General features: G+C 41.1%; 1 protein-coding gene across 1 annotated transcript; it reads left to right on the top strand.

Annotated features, from left to right (window-relative positions):
* Positions 1-4,623: 4,623 nt before the first annotated feature.
* On the top strand, positions 4,624-7,023 carry LOC141012675 (endothelin-1). The gene is made up of 5 exons (XM_073486207.1): positions 4,624-4,702; positions 5,443-5,599; positions 5,825-5,938; positions 6,519-6,584; positions 6,670-7,023. Exons 1-5 carry the CDS (start codon positions 4,645-4,647, stop codon positions 6,719-6,721), a joined length of 447 nt encoding a protein of 148 aa, XP_073342308.1. The 5' UTR covers positions 4,624-4,644; the 3' UTR covers positions 6,722-7,023.
* The last annotated feature ends 3,066 nt before the right edge of the window (positions 7,024-10,089 follow it).

Below are 10,089 nucleotides of genomic sequence, written 5' to 3'. Positions count from 1 at the left end.
AAGACACTCATTTATCATTTCCAAAGGCTGATTTCAATCCTTCAAAGATTAAACCCTCCATCATTCTTTTATATCATCCAATTTACAGAACTATTTTAATCACTCCTGGCACATGCAGCTAAAGGAGTATAAAACAATATACACACACAAAACAATATTCCTGTAAATGTATCACTCCCATCCCTGCAGTGTTTTTGTTTCCACTCACTGTCACTGGTGCTTTGCACAACAATGTTTAACAGCACAGCAAGACGTGGATTACGTAAAGCTGACTTAGGCACAGCAGCGAGTGTGTTGACAAGAAGCCCAGAGATGTTTGCTGCTGTGACTTGACGTTCCACAGAAAATGTTATAAAACAGGCAACAGGGGAGGCACTTGTATTTTTAGACACCCATATCAAAAATAGTTTGAAGGGAATGAGCTCTCTTCCATTTTCAAAGCTCTGTACATGTCGACGGCACCGAGCCAGAAAGGTTAGAGGTTGATAATGTTTTCAGAAGAGTGAACTGAGGAGGTAAGGTTGCTAATTAAAAATAAACACCTGCGTTAAGGACAGAAGCTGGCGAACACACTGGAGCGTGGCTGAACAAAAAGAGACTCCCTGGCTTTTCCTCTCACTTGCATCACTTTTACTCGCTATCCATATTTCAGAGATGGAACGGCTGCTTGATGTGACGGGAGAGGGGTTACATCTGTGCTCCTGAGGGAACTGAACTTATAACCTCTGGTGCAAGAATGTTAAAAAATCTTCAGTGTGGCAATCTCATCCACCATGTCACACATTCCACAAATATTTATGTGAGAGGGAAATGTTGTGCCCTCCCCACCGGAAGCCTGGAAGATTATATATTCGACACTAGTACATCCTGATAGACTCAATAATAACGCTTCTTCTGAGAGTCTGGGAGGAGAAGAAAACAGAGTGAGATGATATTGAATGAGGGGATCTATGAGAAATTCAAATCTAGAATTTAAAATATAATTAAAATATTAATGAGGTAATAATACAAACTCAGAAATATTTGAAATAAGGAAAGGAAGGAAAATAAGGTCACCAGAACACTGTTTGAAGCTAGAAAGGTGGCAGGGTTTGTTTATTAAGTTTATTCAGTCATGAAAACAAAGAGTTTGTTTATCTGGTTTGTTTAGGGGTAAAAAAACAGTCAATGAAGATCTTTCTCTTCTAAAATGTGCCTGCCAATGTTTCAAAAACAGGCTCTGATGAGGTCACAAAGAAGGGCAAGTCAGTCAGATCAGTTGCACACATGGGACACACATGGGATCTGCCATGTAACACCGAGCAGTTACTGAAAATCACTGCAGAAGCTGAGAGACCAGGGGTCCAGTGATCTTCCCAGTGTAAGTTACAAGAGCACCAACAAGTAAGCAAGTTTTCTCTGAGGTGCAGGAGCATTGGCTGACTTTTTGACTCAGGCAGCAGACCTGTGCTATGGACTGACTCCACATGAGGTAAGCATTCATGACAGGTTAGCCACTGGAGACCGGAGTAGAATTGAATACTAACATAGGTGGTCAGACGAATTGAAAAACCCTTTTGTGTCTATGTACTTAGGTTTCCTACTCCATTTTCATTTTGTAGCATATTGCATGGTGTTGCATCTGTTTTGCTTATTTGTCTAATTGTTACAACTTACCCCAGCAAGGAACACCATGTATTTAACATCAACTCACAAGGTCTGTGATATTGGATCCATTCATAGTAAACAAATCAGGGTACTTTGTATAAACGTTTGAGATCAATAACTAAAAAATTCAGTAAGTTACCAGTGCTGAAGCAAAAAGTGTTACAACCATACCCAGTCTCCCTATTATACAACACAAAATCATTTTATTGACTATCCTCTGTTCTGTCCTCCCACTTGTCCTCCTCTGAGTTTCATTTGTTCTCTTCAGTGTTTTCATTGACATGTTTTAGTACGCTGCCCACTGCAGCGAGGAAACGTTCTGTCTGCTCTCTGTTGTGCTCTATATGTTCAGGTGTCGTGTTTCATGGAAAACGGATTATAAGCCCCTTTAAGTAAACACCATCCATAGGAGGAAAATGAAAATGAAAAAATGCTCTAGTATATAGTAAAAACTATACAGAACAAACAGAACATACTATGTTAAGAGATTACATGTCTATCTTTCAATCTATATTCTTCTCGAATGCACTGACTGATTCTCACGCTCACATATTGCCATAGGACAAAATTATCTCAGCTTAGACGTTAAAAAGAAAATGATTTCCCAATCATAAAAGTAACCTGTCCTCCTCTGGGAAATGATGGCAGCGAAGATAATATCCATGCTAATAATCTGAACATGCATCGACTGTATTTACATGAGTGAGGGCTGCCATTTGGCTATCTGCATGACTCTGGCACGGCTGACCTGCATACTGGGCACCATGTGGGTGGGACATGACCAGCAGCATATAGTGCCAGAGGGGCAGGGAAGAGCAGCCTGCTTATCTGTATGTGAGCCCTCACCAGCCATCATTTCAGTCATGTGTAACTCTTTAATTTATTTTATGACAGTTATACTCATACAGTCACAAAATTACTAGTCTGACTCACAGGATGAAGGCCTGCCATTGGGCGCATATTTCAGCGGACACTCTCCTCCCTTCCGCTCTCTGCCTCCTACTGATTTTGAAATCCCTGTTGCTATGGGATACAACAAAAACAACCCTAGAGCTAGCAATCTACCTGCTGAAAAAGAAAAGGCATCCTAACCCTATGGTTGCTAGCAGTATGAACTAAAACAAGCTATCAGCTGTTACCTTTTCTTTGCCTTTTAATGCCTGGTCCCGCTGCCCACGTGTAAAACAAGACACTATATTGCTGGGGCACTGTCGCTGCATCCTGGGCTTTGTGAAGTCCAAGACGATTGTGATTGGTTTAAAGAAATAAAAATAAGGCCTCACATGTTTTTTTTTCACCTACACCACGATGAGAATTGGTGCAGTTCACGTTAATCATCAAGCCCTGCATGTTTCACTCACAAGCTTTGAAGGCTCATTCATTCATTGTTTTGGCACTGCAAACTGAAAACCTTTTTTTCGCGATAAAAAACGGTCTTCCAGCCACGCTAAAACATTGGACATGCTAGCACAGTTGCCACAAGTTGACTTAGTCGACTGTCCAGTAACATTTACTTAACGTTAGCAAATATATATGCTTAGTTAACATTAGGTCTTACGGTTAGCTAACTTACCGTGGCTCATACAGCAGGGTAGTGCGCCTTTAAGAGTCTCTTGAGGTTGGTTCTATTCTTCCCGCTTCATTTGTAGCCGCAGGGCATCTTTCCACCTCCCCTCTCTTCGATGCATTGTGTTTTCCTTTCTGCTGAATAATAAATGTCATTGTTGTCATTAACTCGCTGTCGGTTTGGGACAGCATCACCTGAGATTCTGGGAATCGGCACGAGTCACATCAATCTGTAAATGTCAATCAATGATAGTGATGTATTGTTTCTGTATTGACTAACAGACTAGACGCACCATTGGGGGAAATAACATGCATCATTAACATTTTAGTCCAGTTGCGTCTACAGCAAAAACAAAAATACATTTCGGTATAGTTTTATTAACAAAGATCTATTTTCAGCTTGTCACTGGCTTCGCTGCAGCTAAAAACAAAGCGGTGATAGCAGTGAAAGTAAAGTAAAGTTCAACGCTTTAATTTCATGGGCAGCTATGAAGCAGCTTTGACATTGTCACATTTTCATTTGATACATATATATATATATATAATTGTCATAAAATATAGCCTACATTCTAGCCACTTGATTTGTTAAGTCCAATAGCTTGCTGAATGGCGGCATCTAACTTCAGTAACATCACATTTTTATAGGTTAATGATTATTTTTTAAAAGTTACTCATAGTTTTAGTTTTTGTAACTGCAGTACATACGTTCTTGGAGGTCAAAAGGTTTATTAATCCATATTTGCTCAAAATAAGGTCTTTTTCAGTCATTTCTAAAAGTGTTGATTCAGTTTCAGAATACATTAAAAGGTCACAATCATTTCATGACATCATGTAAATCTTTGTATCAGGAGCTTCACAGGGTAGATATCTGGGTCTGGATATCACTGATTAACCTTGATTTTTTGTTCCAATTTAAAATGTCTCCTTTGCAAACCAGCATATCGCTGCATCCCCCCTATTATCTCTTCCCATGTGTGTTCCCAGTGATCACTGTTGGGATCCATTATCTTGTTCCTCCTCCATATTCACACATCAGCCTCCATCTCTTTACTCTATCACATTAGGTGATCCCTCTCACCTCATGTCCTCCTCCGTCTCTCTAGCTTGAGGAAATAGACATTCCCTCATCCAAATGTAAACTTCAGACACCGCTGTCACTCAGCAGGTGACAGCGGTGTCACGGAGAGGCTGCACAGCACCAGATATTCCTGGTATGTGTCACAGGTTCCTACACCCTGGGGTCGTACACTGTGGCTCCATGGCAAACAGCTGTGGGTGGAGCTTATTTCATGACATCATGTGAGGAGGAGGGATAAGAGTGGCAGAGCTCTGACACCTGCAGACAAACAGCAGCAGCATATACAACACAGCTGTGACTGTACGGATAATCATCTCTCTGCAGAGCTTCGCCCAGCTGCTTTCAGCTACAATATGTCTGCCAACACCAGCGTGCTTCTTCTCATCACTCTATGGGCTTCAATGCAGGAGGGTAAGCTTATTTTTTGTAAGATATATTCTAAAAAAATTACATTTGTTCTTGTTTTAGTAGATGTGCATGACATTAGATTTAAGCTTCTGATCCTTTACATGAATCTAAGAGCTTTCTCAGTTATGTTAAAAGAGAGAATGTTAGCAACTTTTTGCTATATCTGTGTGTTTTTGTTAGAAGTGTTGTGAATGACTTTATCTCAGCCACACTGTGCACTAAAAGCAGCAATGGCCATCGCTGTATGTTGGTGCACATGTGTGTTTTGGCTAGCCCAGAACACATAAAAGGATTCATTTATCACACAGAAGCTGCTCATTTGATCTGGAGGGGATTCTTACTGCTGCTCAGTGTTGACAGACAGTTTGTAACTGATTTCTGTACTGACTCAAGCACAAGTGGTAGAAGCATGGAGGCTTTTCTTGAATTTGTGTGGGATTTTTAATCAAAAATAATAGAAGACCAAGTAGATGTGAGATGTGAGACCTTGACATGAAAGGAATTCATGCATAGCCATCCTGTAAATACATTTGTTTGCTCACTGTAAAAGATCAAGACTGATGAGTTTTGCAGGAAGAATTTGTGAAGAATGGTTGATGACCTTTTTCATGTTCTCACACGCAAATTGTGGTGATGTAACATATCCATCTGTTTTTAAAAAAAAAAAAAAAAAAAAACAGTAAAACACTGACAGATGCTGATGCTTTGGATCTCCGTTACTGAGTGGCTCTATCTCTAACCAGGTTTGAGTCTACCGGTGGTGGAACAGCTGGAGGTGGAGGCTGCTGACGGTGTCCAGACACACAGAGAGAGGACCAAGCGCTGCGCCTGCAGCAGCATACTGGACTCTGAGTGCCACTACTTCTGCCACCTGGATATCATCTGGGTCAATACTCCCAGGTGAGCATGAGAGGACACACATGCAGCATACTCTGTACAGTAACTTTTGGTCAGGATGATTAAAAACGCAACACAGAAGTGCATTAGCATTCTTATCCAGAATAAACATGTGCTATCATATCACTGTATAATTAAATGGGCAGAGGTGCATGAAGTATCAAAGAGCAAAGTCTGCACAATGTTTATATCCCACATATGGCACCGTGGCTGTCTTTCTCTCTGCAGTAAGACAACAGTTTATGGTCTCGGCAGCGCTCTGTCCAGACGCAGGAGGTCTGCTTGCCGCTGCACCTGTGCCAACCCGGATGATCAAACCTGCACCAGCTTCTGCCGTCAGAGGTGAGTCAAGGCCCGAGCATCCAAAACAACTATGAAGCAGGGCCCACGTGAGAGTAAAAGGCAAACGTTATTGCCCTTTGTGGAGGACAAGGAGTGGTATCATTAGTCCCATCTTACTATGATCATCAAATTATACAGCCGAGGCCTGGGGGAGTGGAATGATCTCTGTCTGGTGCACAAAGCCTGTTTCCGATTGGCTCTGAGCCCCGAGGAGTGAAGCGTGTAGGAGTTGAGAAGCAATTAAAAGATATCTTGTTTCCTAGAAAATGGCAAACAAATAGTGTCACCACCCAGAAACAGCAGAGATGGGGGGGTGAATGACAGGCTGAGACAGGAGGCTTCACGGGTAAACAGTGACAGTGATTTCTTGTAAAGTAAAACATTTAGCGAGCTTGTAAAGATAAATCTTGTTTTAGGTGACTGAGAGTGTAAAAAAGTAAAACTTGCCTTAATATAAGTTAGATATTCTTTAACTAGAACAATATCAATAAAACTTTAGTGACAAAATGCAATGTCAAGGACAGTCTGTATTTAGTCTTTTTTATTTTTTGCTAACTATAATGTTCCTCCTCATCTGCAGCCCTGGAGTCACCTCCCCAAAGAGATCTGTAAAAAGACGTCAACTCAACATACTCAGCATCCTACGGTGAGATTTGAATGACAAGAATTCAACTTCACTGACATTTTGACCACATTTAACTTAATAATCTGACCGACTTCCTGTCCCTCAGATCTGTGGCCAGCAGGAGAGCTCTGGATGCACAGACAAAGGACGCTCACTAAAAAACAATGTGGCTGTTGAGGCAGCGACAGTGAGAGAAAGACAGGAGCTAGCACCTGAACAAATGACACTCCTTCGAGAAACAAAGGGCCGCTGACAGACCCGATGCAGGAAGGCCGGAGCGCCCCAAAGATGTCTGTTTGTACCCGGGGATAGAGGGTGGAAAATGTGACAGATTTCTGCAAACACATCACAGAGACAGATGTGGAGGATCAGTATCGAGAGGAGCAACTTTCAGGAGAGGACACGCTGCACCGCTGGTCATGTTTGACTCTGTGTCACAGTGCAGACAGGCCAGGCCAGCACTGACATAGACGGATGTAACAGAGGAAGATAGACATGCATACTGTACATGCATGTACAGGCAGCGGTGGAATGTAGCTAAGTACATTCACTCAAGTACTGTATTAAAATACATTTTTTTAAAGTATTTTAAAATTAATTCATTTTAATAGCAATCAGATAAAAAAATGTTATAATGTTACAATGTTATAAAGTAATATTTTAGCTTGATATCCTTTAACTTTTAACTTAACCTAAGTAACTTTAAGTCTTTTCTCTCTGTGCACAATCAGTTATCACAGACATGGCATGTGTTCACTCATTATTTTGTTAAATCGTACATTTTCTTTTACGGATCATCAGATTTATTATTCTAATAAAATTAAAATAAATGTATTTATTTTTCCTAAGGGAAAGAAAAAAAAGTCATGTAGAATGCTGAAGTTATAAAATGTGTTAAGCAAATAAATTGGAATCAAATCAAACCTGTGTCTTTAATTATTATCTGTCTGTCAAAGGTTTAAATTGTAAAGATAAATTGCGGATCGACAGTTGCGTAGGAGAAGACCAACACCCAACAAAATCTGGAGAAAAAGCTCCCTGACACTGTCCTCTTCTCTTGCAATCTTGTTGAAAAAAACATGACGCACTGAAACGAACTGCTAACTGCTGCTAACTGTATTCTTTTTATACACCCACTGTAGCTACTGTTAGCTTGTTAGCTCAGTTAACCATGCAGCTAGCTGGGCTACCAGGGGAGTGTTTCACAGGAGCTTTCAGGCATGGGGCTAGCTAGTTAGCATGCTCACCTCAGTAGATATCTGTTCAACACAATACATAGATGTCTTTGACTAAACCTGTTATTTATTCACATTCTGCTGATAATGTATGTTCATTTTTTTAATGTTTTAAACAAAAATTCATACATTTTGCACTTTTAAATTTCCCTGATTTTAAGTGAAGAGGGCAATGTGCAGGAGCTTCTTGTTCTGAGTCCAAAAAACAAAAAGGAAAATTGACCACATCTTGTTTTTATCTCTTATTTTCTGATTTATGGCCTTCTCTTAGTAAAGTGCACTGTCATAGCTGTAAAGAAACTAAACGTGAAGAATCATTTGGAGGGGGGGGGGGGGGGACCTTTTAGACGCTTCAAATGTGTGACAAGCAAACACATTTCTGAGTTCAAAAGGAGGCCTGAGATGGATGAATGGTGCAGGAATTCAAGGCTCACATCAATAGTACGTTTGCTTGCCATTCAAAGGCAGCGCAGCCGGTGTTATCATTGGGATCTGTGGAAAGAATGCAGCGTTTTGTAACTTTGCTGAGGGGGTGAGAGAGAGGTACAAAGTGCCCATCACCCTGTGTTCCTCTCTGACTGCTTGTACTGTACGTACCGTCCGTGCTCACCTGAATGAGTAAGATGACTCAAATGTTAATGTGGTTTTCCCGCTTCATTGCATTTCATTTCATTCCTGTCATAGTTCTCCTTCAGCTTACTCCTGCAGAGACCCCCTGCAGACATCTTTTTGAAACAGGCCTGAGCAAAACCGCAGCCTGGCTGCAGACAATGTCACAGACAGGCTGCCTGTATTTACAGTAGAGTCACTGACACCATCGGGCAGAGTTATGCAACACTCATGCTTCTCACCTTGCAGGTTTGTTTAAACCACTGACTGAATAAAATATGGATGGAGCTCAGAATCCAGTGTGCATTAATCCTGAATTCTTGTTGATGGCCTGCACTCCACTGGATTCAAAAAGAAGTCTGTAAGCTTAGACACGACTTCTCACTGGATTTATTACCTCAATAAACAGTTTCCTCATGAGCATATGGTCTCAACAGTTAGTTTCAAGTCTTCTGCAAAGCAGCATGATGTTCATTTTGTACATTATGGTCCTTTAGAGTTAAAGTTACGGAAGGAGATTCTGGAGAAAGATAGTTGAGTGTTGAGTTTCATTCCCAGGTTATCAAATGCCGATGCCAGACATCAGTATTTGGCCCGTAATCCTAACCCAATGCCCTTACCCTAACCTGGGAATGAGACTCAACAATCAGCTATCTTTCTCCAGAGTCGCCTTCCCTACCAGTAAATACATGATAAAGCAGGATATGCTTTATTGGAGAGGAGACAAATCACTTAAAACATTTTGAATAGAAAAGTGCACAACGCCATAGATGGCGGTTGTATGACACATACCCCTTACTCCCGAAACATTATTGCACAGGATTACCGAGAAAAGTGAGATTATTCACACATTAGACTCGCATTTATTCAAGTGCTCTGTTGGGATGAGCTGACGGCTTCACGTCACACCACTCTGGATTGAGGACATAGTCACCAAACCTCTGAGGCAGTTTTTTATCAGATTTGAGGTTTGATTCTGTACATGCCATTTTTATTTCCCGTTGACCGTTGAAAGTGAAGTTACGGCTCTCTCCCCATTAATTTAGATAGATGCCCGATTTTATTTGGGCAAAGATGGCTGCCGAGTGGCAAGACTTGCCTTAAAGGACTTGTGATTGACAAGTCACTACCACACCTTGTCCTCGGGTTCTGATTTAATCAGGGCATCCTCCTCAGCTCCACCCTCTTGTTGTAAGTCCTGATTTGACATTACTGTTATAATGTCGGCATGCTCAGTATCACTTGTACACTTCTGCGCATCATCATGATCATCAACACACCTGTTTAGTTTACAATCTTCTTCTACTCTTGTTCACATAACCTTGACTCTCTGGGTTTACAGTAAATGGTCGTCTGTGTCCTACATAGCAAAACAGGAAACATTTTTAAAGTGGAGAAATGGCAGGAAGCAACAGGCCAGTCGCAGGTTAATCACCGGAAATGATACGTGGTCATTGAAGGTTTAAGATATGGTGAGTCATTTAATTTGACTTGAGGCATTCAGGGACTGTAAAGAGATAAAGATTAAATGGAAACAAAGACAAATGCTTATTAATGATTAACTGATGTGAGATAATGATGACAGGTTTTTAACTGTGTCAGCTGAGCTTAAGGGAAGCACGGGCTGCCGCGAAGGCAGAACTCTGTCCATGGTGCTGGAACAGGAGAGACTCCAGTGAACA

This window comes from Pagrus major, chromosome 17, assembly GCF_040436345.1.
Source record: "Pagrus major chromosome 17, Pma_NU_1.0".
Classification (NCBI taxonomy): domain Eukaryota; kingdom Metazoa; phylum Chordata; class Actinopteri; order Spariformes; family Sparidae; genus Pagrus; species Pagrus major.
The sequence above is the reverse complement of the archived record's forward strand: the minus strand, read 5'-3'. Positions and strand labels throughout refer to the sequence as shown.

Bases quoted from the DNA above. Each gene is read 5' to 3' on its own strand.
- LOC141012675 (XM_073486207.1), top strand. From the start codon at position 4,645: ATGTCTGCCAACACCAGCGTGCTTCTTCTCATCACTCTATGGGCTTCA. The intron at 4,703-5,442 runs GTAAGCTTATTT...ATCTCTAACCAG, and splicing joins ATGGGCTTCAATGCAGGAGG to GTTTGAGTCTACCGGTGGTG. The intron at 6,585-6,669 runs GTGAGATTTGAA...CCTGTCCCTCAG, and splicing joins AACATACTCAGCATCCTACG to ATCTGTGGCCAGCAGGAGAG.